At 54.0% G+C, this 15,633-nt stretch overlaps 7 protein-coding genes across 7 annotated transcripts; 5 read left to right on the top strand and 2 right to left on the bottom strand.

Annotated features, from left to right (window-relative positions):
• Window positions 1-103: 103 nt before the first annotated feature.
• Window positions 104-2,173, top strand: J4E90_003154 (uncharacterized protein; the record flags this gene model as incomplete). Its single annotated transcript, XM_051432726.1, has 3 exons — window positions 104-276; window positions 325-1,352; window positions 1,401-2,173. 3 exons carry the CDS (start codon window positions 104-106, stop codon window positions 2,171-2,173), a joined length of 1,974 nt encoding a protein of 657 aa, XP_051294148.1.
• Window positions 2,174-2,713: 540 nt separating this feature from the next.
• J4E90_003153 (uncharacterized protein) lies at window positions 2,714-3,928 on the top strand (the record flags this gene model as incomplete). The annotated part of the gene is made up of 1 exon (XM_051432725.1): window positions 2,714-3,928. The coding sequence occupies one exon, from the start codon at window positions 2,714-2,716 to the stop codon at window positions 3,926-3,928; it is 1,215 nt and encodes a 404-aa protein (XP_051294147.1).
• A 341-nt stretch (window positions 3,929-4,269) lies between these two features.
• Window positions 4,270-4,745, top strand: J4E90_003152 (uncharacterized protein; the record flags this gene model as incomplete). Its single annotated transcript, XM_051432724.1, has 2 exons — window positions 4,270-4,390; window positions 4,579-4,745. 2 exons carry the CDS (start codon window positions 4,270-4,272, stop codon window positions 4,743-4,745), a joined length of 288 nt encoding a protein of 95 aa, XP_051294146.1.
• A 458-nt stretch (window positions 4,746-5,203) lies between these two features.
• Window positions 5,204-5,965, bottom strand: 60S (60s acidic ribosomal protein P2; the record flags this gene model as incomplete). The annotated part of the gene is made up of 4 exons (XM_051432723.1): window positions 5,204-5,534; window positions 5,584-5,633; window positions 5,727-5,782; window positions 5,941-5,965. 4 exons carry the CDS (start codon window positions 5,963-5,965, stop codon window positions 5,204-5,206), a joined length of 462 nt encoding a protein of 153 aa, XP_051294145.1.
• Window positions 5,966-6,158: 193 nt separating this feature from the next.
• Window positions 6,159-7,031, top strand: J4E90_003150 (uncharacterized protein; the record flags this gene model as incomplete). Its single annotated transcript, XM_051432722.1, has 1 exon — window positions 6,159-7,031. The coding sequence occupies one exon, from the start codon at window positions 6,159-6,161 to the stop codon at window positions 7,029-7,031; it is 873 nt and encodes a 290-aa protein (XP_051294144.1).
• Window positions 7,032-8,255: 1,224 nt separating this feature from the next.
• On the top strand, window positions 8,256-9,291 carry J4E90_003149 (uncharacterized protein; the record flags this gene model as incomplete). Its single annotated transcript, XM_051432721.1, has 2 exons — window positions 8,256-8,262; window positions 8,486-9,291. 2 exons carry the CDS (start codon window positions 8,256-8,258, stop codon window positions 9,289-9,291), a joined length of 813 nt encoding a protein of 270 aa, XP_051294143.1.
• Window positions 9,292-10,260: 969 nt separating this feature from the next.
• On the bottom strand, window positions 10,261-13,872 carry J4E90_003148 (uncharacterized protein; the record flags this gene model as incomplete). Its single annotated transcript, XM_051432720.1, has 2 exons — window positions 10,261-13,251; window positions 13,867-13,872. The coding sequence occupies 2 exons, from the start codon at window positions 13,870-13,872 to the stop codon at window positions 10,261-10,263; spliced, it is 2,997 nt and encodes a 998-aa protein (XP_051294142.1).
• Between the last annotated feature and the right edge of the window lie 1,761 nt (window positions 13,873-15,633).

Here is a 15,633-nt window from a genome sequence, read left to right as displayed (position 1 = left end):
GGGTTTGAATCAACAGTTTTAGACGATATATCGCCTGTCCTGCCCCATACGTTCTTCTTGGTCGCGCCTGCTCCATCTGTCGTGACGCCCTGACGTACTCACCATGGATAACAGAGGGAAGCAGCCATCCGCCTGGAGCGCCTACGACTCCAACCGCCCATCCATCGACTCAGATACGGAGAGCCATGTGCAGTGGGACGAGCTCTCGAGGCGGCCCAGTGGAGAGAGCAATGCCGGGAGGTGGACGGGCACCGCGGGAGAGCTGCGCAGGCGGAGGTGAGCATATCGCGCCGTTCGCGTGACACGGCAGCTAACAGAAAGCAGGTCTTCCGTAGGACAGCAGATTAGCGCGCTGGGCGAAGTTGGAGGCGTCAACAGCATCAACAACTTTGCGCGATCGTGGCAGCGTGCAGCAGGCTTCTTCGAGATCACCCCCGTGCGCCCTTCCTTCCGCGTCGAGACAGACGACGAAGACGGCGACGACACAGAGGAATCCGACTTCTCGCGCAGCGGATTGCCCACACCAGTACCCGACCAACGATCCGCCCTGCGACAGGCCTTCCAGAACGAGGGCAGACGCGCATCCGACAATGCCATCACAGACGAGGAGAATGGCGCGACCGAGCGGAGCCAGCTGCTGCCCAACGGCGTCGAACAGCGCCTGCGAGGGAGAGGGTCGAGCATCTTCCAGATCGAACCTTCGCTATCGTCACCCTTCGGCGCGAGTTATGGCACGGGATACGGCAGTCTGAGTTCGCGCGTCAACGAGTCGTCTATGCGCCATGCCGGCCGACTCTTCACAGAGCAACAGATGAAGGGCGTTGGGGAGCCAGAACAAGAACGAGAGCCGCTCCTGGTCAAGCAGGTTGAGGAGGATGGACACATTATCAACGTAGTTGTTGGTCAATCCACCCTACCCCAGACAATCTTCAACTCCGTCAACGTTCTGGTCGGCGTTGGACTGCTCACGTTGCCACTTGCGCTCAAGTACTCTGGATGGCTGATAGGCATGGTTTTCCTCGCATGGTCTGCCATAGTGACTGGCTACACTGCAAAGCTCCTAGCCAAATGTCTCGACGTTGATGGTTCTCTCATTACCTTTGCTGATCTTGCCTACGTCTCTTTTGGAACCAAAGCGCGAGTGGCCACCAGCATTCTGTTCTCGCTGGAGCTACTAGCAGCATGTGTAGCATTGGTCGTGCTTTTCGCTGACAGTATGGACGCTCTCATCCCCGGTTGGGACGTCTTCCAATGGAAGATTGTCTGCGGGCTGATCTTGATACCATTGAGCTTCCTACCCCTCCGCTTTCTGTCATTCACATCTATTTTGGGTGTAATGTCTTGCTTTGGAAGTGAGTCAATAACCACATGCTTCATATACGTCAGCTAACACGAAATAGTCACCCTCGCTATCTGGGTCGATGGACTTGCCAAACCCGACGCTCCCGGCTCCATTCGTCAGCCAATGACCCAATATTTGTTCCCCGACAACTGGATGACCGTGCCACTCTCGATTGGTCTACTCATGTCTCCTTGGGGTGGCCACTCTGTTTTCCCAAATATCTACCGCGACATGCGACACCCATACAAGTACAGGAAGGCCGTCAATGTCACCTACATCTTCACCTACTTGATCGATGTCGGTATGGCCTGTGCTGGTATCCTCATGTTCGGAGACGGTGTCAAAGAGGAAGTGACAAGCAACATCTTCCTCACCAAAGGCTTTCCTCAAGGCATATCCGTTTTCATCGCCATCTGCATCGCCATCATTCCGTTGACCAAGATCCCGCTCAACGCACGCCCTATCGTCAGCACGTTGGAAGTTCTCTTCGGTCTGGACACGCGCTCCCTGGCCATGTCCTCGTCCATCGACGGCATGAGCGGACTCACTCGAGGAGCGCTCAAGATCACCCTTCGCATCGTTACCATCGTCATATTCGTTATCATCGCAATCGTATTTCCTTCATTCGACCGCATTATGACACTCCTCGGCAGTGTCGCCTGCTTTAGCATTTGCATCATCCTACCCTTGGCGTTTCACTTGAAATTGTTCGGAAAAGAGATATCTAGTGGGGAGAAGACGATGAACTGGGTGTTGATTGTCGTCAGCACTATTATGGCTATCATCAGCACTGTTTTTGCATGCCTGCCCAAAGAGATGATTGGGGCTTAGGAACGAAAGTATGGAGATCATGACGATGTCGGAATGACAATAGTTGTCTGGTAATGTGTTTGTTTAGTAAAAGTTTGATATCCGGGTGCTAATAGGTATGGCGTTCTTGTGCATTTGGAGGGTTGTTCTCAATATGGAATATTATTTTGCATAGCATCAAGTGAGTTTGAGGTCTGCATTCTCCCAATGTGCTTCTCGTGTGTTGGTCAACATAGAGGCAAAACTGAACTCTGACGCTTCACCGCTTACTGGCTGTGTTTGCTCTCTCATCTTTTACTGCGATGGTATTTCCTCACCATCCTACTTAGACTGACTTATCTAGACCGCCTTGTCGATTGCCTGCCCCCCGATATCGCATCCGCCATCTTCAACCATGCACACATATATGTAGGCGGATTTATTCGATTTCCTGATATCTTATTGAGACACTTTCGGCGGACACTTGTGGAGGGAATTACCAGATTCGGCTGTTTCATTATACATTTTTATCTTTGGGATCTACAATATTCTTAATTCAACACCCGTTGCAACTAGCCAAGAATGTGGGCGGGTCTCAAATCACGCTCGATGAGGGTCTTGCTGTTGTTCGCAACTTCTGTTCTGGCTATTGTCCCCCCAGCCGCTCCTTCCAACACTACACTCGCATTCTTCACCAATTCCACCTTCGCCAACAAACTTCATTTCGATGCCGCCACCGAGCCGTTTACAGCGGCCGACGACGACCGATGGGCACTGGCTGTCGCCCGCGGTGCCAAGCTCCTCCAAGGCATGAAATCCAGCGACGCTGAAGCCGCGGCTCTCTACAACCTAGGCACCACTGCGGAAAGTCCATTCGACGGTGACCTCGTCGCCAAGCTACGTGAATGGGGCTATAACGATGCAAATGAAGCTCTCGCCAAACAGGCAGACCCAGAATGCGACTTCGACAGCTCTTCAACCCACCTGCTGAAGAGAGCCTTTAACGATCTAGGCATTGGAACCAAGAGCATGCGCCAGGGTGGTCCAAACCAGTGTTTCAAAATCGAGCATTGCTACAGCCCAGCGGTGTTGAAGATAGATGGCGAGATGCCCGCCATAGATCATCAAATATACGAGGTGTGCGGCAAATACTACCGCGTTACGAACGCAGGCTTCAACATCGGCGTCAACTCACAAGCAGGCGCAATATACGCAAATTCTCTTTACTCCGCCGCAAAAGGAGCAAGTGTGCTGTGGGACCGCGTTCCCCTTGCCGATGAACTGCCTGCTATACGCAGTGCCTCGGACATGGCGTGGGCGTTCTGGAATCGCGTTCATACCAACAGGCGGAACTTTCAGAACATCAGGTATCTATTCGTTATGCTGATCGTCAATCCAGAGACAACTCGACACATCGAGCGTGCGCTGGGTACGCTGTCGCCACCGAAAGAGGATCCGGAGCGGTGGCCAGGACACGATTTTAGCATGGAAACGGACGCTGGAAAAGCTCTATTGGGAAGTCCTGTTGGGAGATGGGCTGGCTACTTTCTCATGCAGCACAAGAGACGGTTGGGGGGTAACAAGTTCATCTCCAAGGTGAGAGTGTTCAAGTCAGACGAAAAGGGTAACTGGCCCTATCTCTTGTTTTATGTTGCCGGTCCCACGGCATCTGCAGCGAGCGAAGAGGAAATTGCGGAGGGTGTTGATGTATACAATGAGACCCGAGTAGTGCGAAGAAGTGAAGATGGAAAACAAGTTGTTCGGGAGCATGTTCTAAGGATGACGCTGCCCAGGTAGTGTTTTGTTGTTCCTTCCATTCATGACACCGGACCTTTTGTCAATCTGACACTTTGGACCTTGGAAAAGAGAGAGTATATAGAATGCGATATCATATCTAGAGACATAAGGAAGTCTGGCAAATCCAAACCTCATGACTGCTCGTCTCACCCCAAAGGCTGACTAACCCCCATCGGCCCCATCCGCGGCGGAACCTCCGATGCGCAAAGCTTCAAGTACGTCAATCCAGACAAAAACTACAGCCCGCACTTGCAACCAGCCACGACCATCTCCGTCCTCAACCTAGCGAACCCCACGATACAAGCCGGCGCAGTCTCGCGACTACATATACACAAGAAAAGATGGACTCCCTAGGTGGTGGCGGTTTCGGCAACGCCGACTTGAGCAAGCTGTCCGACCGCGACAAGCAGGAACTTCAGCAATTCGCTATGAATGAGGGACAGAAGGCTAGGATTCAATCTTGTACGTCTTTTTATCCCTCTAGAAGCTCTCTTGCGACGAATTGAGTCTATGCACTATGCCTCTACCACCTCCCTCTGTGGATACAACCGCCCTCGACCATCACACCCTCTACCCAAAGCCCTTCCTTCCCGCCTTCCCATTTCCCACTCCCATAAGTACCCATTCGCTAACTCAGCTTCCCCAAATAGCGATACACTCCCTCACCGACACATGTTTCCGCAAATGCATCCCCGCGGGTACCGTCAAGGCGGGCAAATTGGACAAGTACGAGGAGCCGTGCATGAGGCAGTGTGTGGATCGGTTCTTGGATGCGAATATGGTTGTGCTGAGGGAGTTGGAGAGGTTGAGGGGATAGATGGTGTATGGGAAGAGAGGGGAGGGGTGACACGGGAGTGTATGATAATGAGACTTGATGATCTGTACAACACTGCATGGCGGGAAGCGTTGGGTGCATGTCATTGGAAATGGAGATATGAGTATATGATAGACATTGCGCTGCGTCCAGCTTTGCATTGATCTCTCCTACCGAGCAAACTTTCATGGCTATTCGGATGTTTCTGTGGCTGAAAGATCGAGCTATGTTGCATGTCCAGGAATCACAATTCAGGAAAGAACGATGTCACAGCAGGGAAATGTAAAGGTTGTTGAGGACCAAGTCCAACTTGGCGTCATGTGGAAATCTGATTCATTCGAGTCACCGTGACTACGTTTATCCCATGAACGCCCGCCATGCATATCACATCGCTTTTTCCATTGCCGGGTATAACCAGACCCTATCATGACCATGCCTTCCCTTATACAGAGACCACCTCTCTAAACGATGGCGAGCTTGGTGGCCGCAATGTCGAGAGCGTCGACATCGGCGGTAAGGCGGCAGAAAGCCTTCTTTGAGCCGTCGGGGCGGATCAGGGTGTTGATCTTGACGCAGCTGACGTCGTACTGCTTCTTGAGGGCGGCGGCGATTTGGCGCTTGTTGGCCTTGACGTTGCAGATGAAGACGAGGGTGTTGTTCTCCTCAATCTTCTTCATGGCCGACTCGGTGTTGAGAGGGTGGATGAGGACCTTCTCGGCGTCCATGCGGGGGGCATGGGGGACCGACTTGCGAGGGTACTTGCCGGCGCGGGACAGCTCGAGGGTCTTGGGGCTGCGACACGTTAGCAGGCAACATCTCGCAGTCTTGGGGTCGGGCATACCGGTGGAAGCTGGTGTTCTTCCTGATCGCGCGCTTCTTGTTCGCATACGACTGTCATCTCGTTAATTGTGCCCATCACACGAGAAGTACAGCCCGTCAGAGGTATGTTTCTGACACGACTCAAGAGGATCAAGGGAGGCTTACGCCGCGGAGGGCCGCTTTGGCAGCAGCATTGGCCTGCTTGCCAGTCTTGGTAGGGGCTGTGAAGGATGTTAGCGATGAGCGCAATGGGAGGGTCGCTGATCGAGGCGCATTCGCAAAGTTCCCTTTTCCACAGACTGCTGCCGTGGTCCGGTGCCACTTTGCGACATGTATGCTCCTCCTCGATTTCGCGGTTGCGGTATCTGCGTTGACGTACTCTTGGATACGGCCTTGGGTCCCATTTTGGCGGTTGTGGTGGTCCTGGAGTTAGTGTCGAGAGTCGCAATCGAAAAGTTGTGGTTTTTGCTCCGGCTACAAGTTGAGTGTGGGAAGAAAGCACGCTAACACACTAGCGCCAAATCCTTGCATCTGAGCTCTCGGCGTCGCTCAACCATCACCTTACCTCAGCCATGTGACTGCAACATCAAAATCGTCATGGCCGTCAAAAAGCGCCAAAAGACTCTGTCGCATGGCCGACCACCCGTCAGCAAGCCGAAAGAGCGTATGACCTCGGAGCGCTCCAGGACTATCATTCGTACCCATCACCGACTACAGAAGGAGCATGCAGCAGCTCTGAAGAAAGGGGATGTGAGTTCAGCAGAAGAGATTGCGCAAGCTATCGAGAAGAATGGAGGCATCAAGATGTATCAGGCTGCAAGCAAGCAAGGTCAGGCGAAAGACAGGGGTGGTGATTCTAGCAAGCTGTTAGTCGACTGGCTCCAGCAATCCAAGGTTTTGGACCCCAAAGCACGAGATCGTCGTAGGGCTGGCGACCCCGAACTCAGATGTCTCGAAGTCGGAGCTTTGTCAACTAAGAACGAGATCTCCAAGTACGCAAGCATCATCGACATGACGAGGATCGATCTGAACAGTCAAGGGCCAGGCATCGAAAAGCAGGATTTCATGGAGCGGCCACTTCCTACATGCGACGATGAGCGCTTCGACATTATCTCCCTATCTCTCGTACTCAACTATGTTCCGGATGCAGTTGGTCGAGGCGAGATGCTGAAACGCATGACCAAGTTCTTGAGAAAGGGCGTTGCATGGACTGAGATGGCCGATTCGGTGTTGCCAGCTCTATTCTTTGTTCTACCTCTACCGTGCGTCGACAACTCACGCTATCTCGACGAAGATCTGTTTCTGGGAATCATGCGCGATCTAGGTTTTACGATGAGATTCAGCAAAAACAGTTCAAAGCTGTGTTACTACTTGTTTACCTTGACGAATGAGCCTAAGGCTACGACGGCTGAGAAAAGGAAGATCAGAGACGGACCGGGAATGAACAACTTCTGCATCGTCGTGGAATGAACGTCCAGATGACGGCAGCTTGTCATTAGTTGCTAGATTACGCCGTCCACAACTTTGCTCGGCGACGAAGCAAGGCGAGAACGCGCTCAAGCGCAATTGATTCGTCATACAGGTCACAGATGACCAGGAAGAAACTACCCTCGTATTCTTTGGGAAGACCAAGATGTCGCGACATCGCAGCGGTTCTGGTTGGCATGGCCCTGTTCCAAGCGGAGACTTCGACGTGTGTGCTGTCACCGCGACTACGACAATTCTGGCTACACCCGAATGCAAGCGACTTCTCAGCGAACAATCTCTCTGGAAGGAGCCGATATTTAGATTGATGGTAGGAGTATCACCGACGCCATCGCGGGGCTGTAATTGTATGATCTAGCCTGTTATACTTGTATGGGGAAGACTTCGGATCTACATCTACGCATCCTTACATCCGTTTGTGGACTCACAGTTCTGATATGGTCAACAGTCTACAGATCGGGTTCCATCTAGGCGCAACGTGGAGGATGCGGGATCATGTAGCAGGTTCGTCGACGATGTTGCGGGCGTCTACCGAGTCAACAATATCCACCGGACCATCACCGGACTACGCTCGGTATTTCGTGTAATATATACACTGGTTCTAGACTCACTAGTAGTTACCACGCGACTGTACTACACGGCCGATAAAGTCCCGAAGTGCCACAAATCGGTTTCCTTGAAACGCTTTGGTTCCCGAATTAGTATCGCATAGCCACACAACACACTCGCGGCGTTACTGCTAAACAACGCATCATGCTACGGCTGCGCAACAGGCAGTTGTAGAACGTCGCTTGCGGTGTTCTACTTTTCAAAATCCGGTTCCCGGCAGCGAATTTCAAAAATACTGCGTGTTCCCGTCTTCTCATCTCACGCATGTTTGATCGCCTTTTAGCGCATCCTACGCCTTAGCGCCACACGACTCACAATGCCCCCAACTCATCATACCAAGCATTGACACAAGCATTTTCTGAAACGGACTCTGACTTGCTCAACCCCAAACTCCCGTCAATCAACGGATGCATATCACTGGGGCTGGACTAGAAAAAGGCGAGAAGCGCGTGGGTACCTGGCCGGCATTTTCCCGCTACGTTCGGTGGGTCGAGACAACGGAATTGGTGATCAAGAGATGAGCTTATTCGCATTCCTCCCGAGCGCAAATTTCCACATGTTAGTTTACTGCGTGGCGCTGCGTTGGGTTAGTCAAGTAAAATGAGATGTAAGCGTTGTTCGAGGCCTTTATGTAGGGCGGGGACGCCCTTTCGTAGAGCTTCAAGCTTCTGGTAACTCTCTCAACACGAAGTCGAACTTCCATCTTTTTTTGCAAGCCGCTGAGCTGCTGCCATTCATTACTTGGACTCGTTGATACGATCCTACACAGTCTTTTCCAACAAGTCGTCGTTCGAATTCCATCTTCCGTCACTCCATCAAACAGTCATCAGACACCATGAAGTCCACCTTCTTCTCTCTTCTCCCCATCGCGGGTCTCGCTGTTGCTGAGTCCGTCTGCTCCCAGCAGACTGTCACCACTACCGCAACTGAAACAGTGTACGAGACTGCAAAGCCCGTGGATGTTGCCGACGCCACCGCTAGCAAGTCTGGCGCTTGCTCCTCCAGGAGCACTGTCTACACCACCACCTACGAGAAGGTCTACGTCACTGTCTCCCCCGATGCTGGCTCTGCTACTCCCGATGCTGTCGAGGATATCACATCCACCAGCACCAAGGAGATCCTCACCACCGTCACCGTTCGCCCAACCGGTGCTCCTTATGGCAACGCCACTACCTCTGCTCTCTTCAAGCCTGCAGGATCTTCCGACTCGCCCTCCTACCCTACCATGAGCGTCCTCCCGACCACCAAGCTAGACTACAGCTCGCTCGCCTACACTCCCATTCCCCAGAGTGAAGCATCAAAGTCCTACGCTGCCGCCCAGTCATCCAGCGCTGCCGCAGTGCCTGCCTCCGAGTCCAAGGCTCCAGCTCCTGCCGCATCTCAAGCCGCGGCTCCCGCTGACAAGGCTGCCGTCTCATCTGCCGCTTCCAAGCGCGGCGAAGCCACTTTCTACGGCGGAAACACTGAGGGCGGCATGTGCTCTTTCGTTGGCTACACCATCCCCGCCGGTCTCTACGGCACCGCGCTCTCCGACTCCAACTGGGACAACGGCAACGCCTGCGGTGTGTGCGTCAGCGTAACCGGCCCCAACGGTAACAAAATCACCGCCATGGTCACCGACCAATGCCCAGGGTAAGCAATCCCACCGTACAAATCTCACAAAAAACACATACTAACCCCACCCCCAGCTGCGGCCCCAACCACCTCGACCTCTACCCCGACGGCTTCGCCAAACTGGCAGAGCCCTCCAAGGGCATAATCAACGTCGACTGGACCCCCGTCCCCTGCGGCATCACCACCCCCATCGTCCTCAAGAACAAATCCGGCACCTCCAAATTCTGGTTCAGCATGCAAGTCATGAACTCCAACGTGGCCGTCTCCAAACTCGAAGTCTCCGTCGACTCGGGCAAGACCTGGCAGGCGACTACCCGCAAGCCGTACAACTTCTTTGAGAACCCGGCTGGCTTTGGCGCGGATAGCGTCGATGTTAAGATTACGAGTGAGGGGGGTAAGGAGATTGTGGTCAAGGGCGTTAGTATTGCGGCGGATAGTAAGAAGACTGCTGGTGGCAACTTTGCTTAGGTTTGAGGTGTCGAAATGGGGGGGTTGGGTTCTAGTTGATGGGCTTGGGGTTTTTGATGACGGATGATACTTTTGATTTAAGCGATACCCTTCTTGATGCCTTGTTGATTCGCTTCTAAATATCTTTCGTGGTATATATCTTTGTGTTTGCAGCGTGGACTGCAGTTGCCATTTGAATGAACAAATTGGTGTCACCCTTTGGCTTTCGAAGTGTTTATGTGCTACATTGTGCTTAAGTCTTGTCCAAGTTCCTGTCTGTCTAAGCTAGAGAACGACATTATATAGCCGCGGCTTTGCAGTTGGAGGCTGGCATACCTTATTATAACTTCGCACTGACGCGACGCCAACGGGATCGCTGTTTGTGCATGTCCAAAGATACGCCAGACGTGGCGTGAGCCACAGTAGCCCTTCACACATGCCTCGATTGTCGTTAGTCGGTCACGTATTGATGAGATTGATAGACTCCACAGCACTATCACAGCATCACTGTACATATGTTAGCAACACCATCATGAAGAAGATTCTAGGTTCCGTATTGAGAGTAGAAAAGATCTATCATAGGAAAAGACCAACCGGACTCCACCCATGCTTGACATTCATTCGTGCGTAACATCCCTTTCGCAATCCCTTCATTCCAAAGTAAGTTCCCCGTGCTTTCGTTACCATTACCAATCATCAGGTCGTAAGGAGGGTATCGAAATGCGCTAGACATATCCCGTGCAGAGAGGTTCATGTTTGCTCGCTTGCCCAAAGTACTCCAATGTTTCAAGGTGTACGAGGGTTCTTCGCGAGTTTGCTCAGGGCGCCGAGAAGACCTGCGGGATGTGTTAGTGGAGTCTTGTTGAAAATTCAAGAATGCGAACTTACCGGTTGCGCCGTTGGGCAATGTCGACATGGCGATTGAGTTGCGGTCACCCACGGTAACGGTCTGGACATTGGGAACCTTCCATTCCTCCTTCAGCTGCTCTGCCCATCGGAAAACACCCTCGTCACTTCGGTCGTTTCCAGCCGCGAACACAAAGTCAGGTCGTCCCTTCTCAGGGTACTTGCTGAAGATGTATTGTGAAGCGGAGGCCTTGTCAAAGTCGATCGGCTCGATGACAACTGAGTCCTTGGTGGGAACCGCCTTTATGCGCTGCTGCTCGCATGCATCGTTAATGTGATTAGCGCAGTCACCAGCATGTCGGCTTGCGGAATCATCCTTGTCGTTGGGCGCTCTGTAGTGGAAGATCATGGAGCAGTGGCGCTCTTCAACCCAACTACCCTCGACACGCTCGAGGTAGTACTGCAAGATGGGCTTGACGGAGTCTTTCCACTTCACAGTCTTCTCTTCGTCGGGGAATTGTATCCACTCTTTCGCGCTGGGCTCGCGCAAGAAGCAACCATTCTCCGCGATGAGACCGAGACCTCGCACGCGGTTAAAGATGAGCTCAGTCTCTCGAACAGTACGTCCAGTCATGACGTAAACATCATTCTTGTCATCAGCAACAAGGTCGTTCAGCACGACAATGACACGCTCAGTGTTCGCCAGGACGGTGTTGTTAACAGATCCGTAGGATGCGAGGGTGCCTTCGTAGTCGAGTACAAAGAGTCGTCGCTGAGATGCCTGGTAGGTACGCGCAAGATTGCTGGACGAAAGGCGGGGAATAGACATAGTGTCGCGCTTGAACTGCTCCTCGTGGACCTTTGAGAGATGGCAGCTGAGGTTGTTAACCCAGAAGTCGCCAGTCTGGTGCATAACCGTATCGCGCAACTTGGTATATCTACGTTCCTTTTCGGAATCAGTCATCTCCAAGGCGACCTTGAACGCTTGTGCGATGCTGTTGTAGTCCCAGGGGTTCACAGCCAAGTCGGCACCTTGGAACACTGAAGCACTTCCGGTGAACTCACTGAGGATGACAGGACCGTGCTTCTTCGGACTCGCGCGACCATCCTGGCAGATGACGAATTCGTGGCAAGTAAGATTCATGCCTTCACGAAGACTGGTAATCGCGAGAGCATCGGCAATGGAAAGAAGCGCGAGATATTGCGAGAATGCGATATCCTGCCTCAGGAAGACGAGAGGGTTGTGCGTCAAGGTTGAATGAACCGCGTCGATACGAGTGACGATCTCGGAGACGGTTGCAGCGAGTTCGGTGTCTTCGGTGGTAGATGTGGCGACTTGGATCATAACAACCTTGTCTTTCCACTCGGGGTTCTTGTTGAGGAACAACTCAAACGCTAACAGCTTCTGCCTTACACCACGGATGTTGTCGAGCTTGTCGCGAGCAACGATGACCTTCTTGCCCTCGTACCGCTTCTGCATGGTCTGAATCCACTCTAGCACCTCAGGTTCCTCGCGGGCCAGGGCGAGAGCGCGAGGATCAATGCCGATAGGCGATGAGTGTACGTTGACGAAGCGGTTCTCAAGTTGGACACCGTCCTCAGTAGCCTCGACGGAGAGAATTCGACTGCACGTCTGCAGGAAGTGGTGGGAATACTCTGGTGTCTGGAAAGCGACTAGGTTCGCCCCGAGCATGCCGTTGAGCAGCTCCTTCCGCGCGGCCAAGCAGCGGAAGACCTCGGAGGAGGGGAACGCAGTGTGGAGGAAGAAGCCGATCTGTGCATCTGGAAGCTTCTCGCGGATCATCTGTGGGACCAGACACAGGTGGTAGTCGTGGATCCAGATGACGTCTCCGCGCTTGTAGTTCTTGACGACCTTGTCGGCAAAGGCCTGGTTGACCTTGACGTAGAAGACCCATGAGTGGTCGAGGAAAGCCTTACTCTTGGGGTGGTCGGGGATGATGTAGTGGAAGACTGGCCACAGGATGGTCTTGCAGTAGTGCGCATAGTGGCCATCGAAGTCCTTATCGCTGACGAAGACGGTGAGCGCGTCCTGCTCCTCCTCGAGCTTCTCGTAGATCTCCGTCTTCTTCTCCTCGTTCAAGCTGTCTGTGGGGAATCCGATCAAGCCGACAGTGATGGTGTCACTAATACATTTGTTGTCCACGGCACAGCGCAGCGCGTTGGTCAGGCCGCCGTTGCCCTGGACAGCTGGCACGACGGAGTACTCGGTAGCCCACCGCGGGTCCGTTGTGGGCTTGCCGGCGTGAGAGCCCTTCATGCGCTCCTTCTGGGCCTGCGCCCGCTCCTGCGCCTTTGCGTATTCGAGGATGGTGTCGGGAGGCGCTGGCTCGGCCCTGGACATGGGCTGGTTGAAGAAGAGACCGGTAGTACCCCATTCGGGGACATGGGCATCGCTACGTACCAGGCCCCGGGGGTCTGCTGGCTTGGGGAAGTGCGTGGCCGCGCTGGGCTGGCCGGGCGTGAAGAAGTCCTCATGCTCCGTCATACGCATGGGCGTCTTGGGCAGCTGGATGTGTGTCGGCGGCGCCCGCTTAAGGAGGCTCGGGGTCTGCTCCTCAGCTGCATTCTTGCTGACGGGCCGCGATTTGGCTATACTAGTAGCGGAGGACTCGCGGGCGGTCTCGCTCAGCTTCGGGGGAGCGGCGTCTGGCGGGCTTGGGGGGTTGGACTTGGACTCGTGGAAGTCGACGGTATACGGGAGGAAACTAGCGCTGTTAAGGGGCGAACGCGGTGCAGATTGGAATCATAGTGCGCTATCTACAGGTTGATTCAGGCTGACAAGTGGAAAGCGGTACCTACAGGGAGACGACGTGGGTGGTCATGTTGGGCAGCAGTCTGGCGTGGGCGCCCGCTGGTCAGAGATTGAGGTTGTAGAAATGGTGGAGAAATGGCAATCAGATATAGGCGGGAGAAGCGGGTCCTGCGCAATGGCTTGGGGCAGACGAGGTGAAGTTATAGAGGCGGTGGGCGCGCGCAGTGAAATTTCCGGCAGCTTCGATCGATCGTGATGGCCTAGGTTACGCGTGTCGAGGCGGGCCCAAGCAAGAAAGTGCTGCCGGCGTGCTGGGCTGGGGGTTGGGCAAATTCAGGATATCTGGCTGCTGTTCCTGGATGAGGCGTGCGGCTTACGGCAAGGGGCGTACTTGATACTTTCGTGTCCATGGCCGCAAATTGCAAGATTTCAGCCCCGCGGTATGACGTACGGCCACACCGGCACGCACAGCGCGTTTGGTGGGCCTCTCCACCGTCGCACTGCAATCAGCGAAGACCTTGACTCGACGACGGTCATCTTTACGCAAGTTGCACGGAAGACCGTCGTCAGACTGCGCCGGCGCCTGCTCTGCTAACCTGACAGCTGCGGGAGCTTCCCCATTTAGTCGCGCATCACTGTGCCCCGCCCGCCAATTAGACACACGCCGGCTCGTGCAACCGTTGGGGCCATGGACCATAGCCTGCCTCCGTCCTGCGCGCTGAATCTCCCGAAGCCAGTCGCCGTCTGTGCAGCCCGCGCACTTTGCACCCTTCACGTGAAGACTTCCATCTCGATGGGGGTTGGTGGGAAAGTGTTGAGAGCGACTCCAAGGCTAGTGCGCCGTCATGGCATTTCAAAGAATCCGATAGTGCGCGCAGAATTCGATGTTGACCTGCAGCGTGGCCCTCCCGCGGCTCACTCCCCCCACATGCTGCTATATTTTTCATGCATGCCGTCTGCAGAGACTTGACGAATCAGCCGTGCTGGACGCGCGCGTGGAATAGACGAGAAGATTGGAGAAACTACGTGTATGCTGCGGGCCTTGAAACTCTGACCGCGTAGAGCGTCTCACGCATATATCGAGATACCATGCTACCTGGAACCGACACAAACTTCGCCTCACCCTGCCACGGCCTGTCTCGGCCGCGGTATATGCGCCAACCTGATATTTCCTTGACAACCCGAACTTGTCGACTACACAAACACAGAGGACCGTATCGCTAGCTCTTGGTTCATAGAGATGAACGCACATGCATCATGTGAGGAACGTAATCAAGCAAGAATCTTGACTCCAGCATGTAGGCTGCGTTGGGCTGACCGTGACATACTGCATACTACCAGATCAAACCGCAATATATATATTTATCTCAACAGTAGTAAAATCACATCTCAGATCAAGCCTTTCTCGAAGCTTTCTTCGGAGCCTTCCTACCCTCAATCTCCTTCCTACTCTCCGCCCCCTCCCCAGGCACACCAAGCCCCACCAAATACGCCGCCCTCACAAGCACCGGCAGCACATTCAGCGAGTTAGTAACAACATCCTTCTGACTCCAGCTCCCTAGATCCAACACGCCCCTCGTCCCCATCTCGCACCAAGCCGCATAGCAATGCCCCAGATCACACAGTATCAGCCCCAGCACAATCCACCACCACGTCTTGCGATCCTTCACAACGCGCATCAACACGCCCTCCGTGAAGGCGAAGAAGAGGTATGCGGATGCGAGTTGGTCGTATGCGATCTGGGAATCGGGGTGGTACGCGGATGTGGACGGCATGAAGGTGAAGTATTCGGCGGGCGCCCAGTGGAGGTGGTATGTGCCGCCGAGGGCGAAGATAGGCTCGAGGTAGAGGTGCCAGAGGAGGTAGATGAAGGGCGTGTTTGGGGGCGCCATGGCGGGCTGTGTGGCTGCGGCGTGGGTAGGAGGTTATGCGTGGCGTGGCTGCGGCGAGGCAGGGTTTGTGCAAGGGATGGTCGCGAGTTCCGTTGTGCTGGGTACAGTGAGGGTCTGGGATCTACGTGATGCGACGCGGTATAATGAAGCGCGCGATTGCCGTTCTTCGGAGGATATGAATCAACTTATGCGACACCAGCGCGCTCTGGTGAAGAGTGTTGATGACGTAGCTTAACAGCCCGCAATGCGAGGGTTCCGGTCACAGGGACAAGGGCATGCCAAGTTGCGGAGCGCATGACCCTGCTACCACGGCAAGTAGCGGGCGGACGAGCAAAACGAGTCCGGAACATGCCAACACTGCAATCTACACTTGTTGGTAAACTGCCTTGTTGGGAAGTGTGGGCAT

This window comes from Alternaria incomplexa (assembly GCF_024043165.1).
Source record: "Alternaria incomplexa strain BMP 0042 chromosome Unknown scaffold_3, whole genome shotgun sequence".
Taxonomy (NCBI): domain Eukaryota; kingdom Fungi; phylum Ascomycota; class Dothideomycetes; order Pleosporales; family Pleosporaceae; genus Alternaria; species Alternaria incomplexa.
This window is presented reverse-complemented; position numbering and strand designations above follow the sequence as displayed.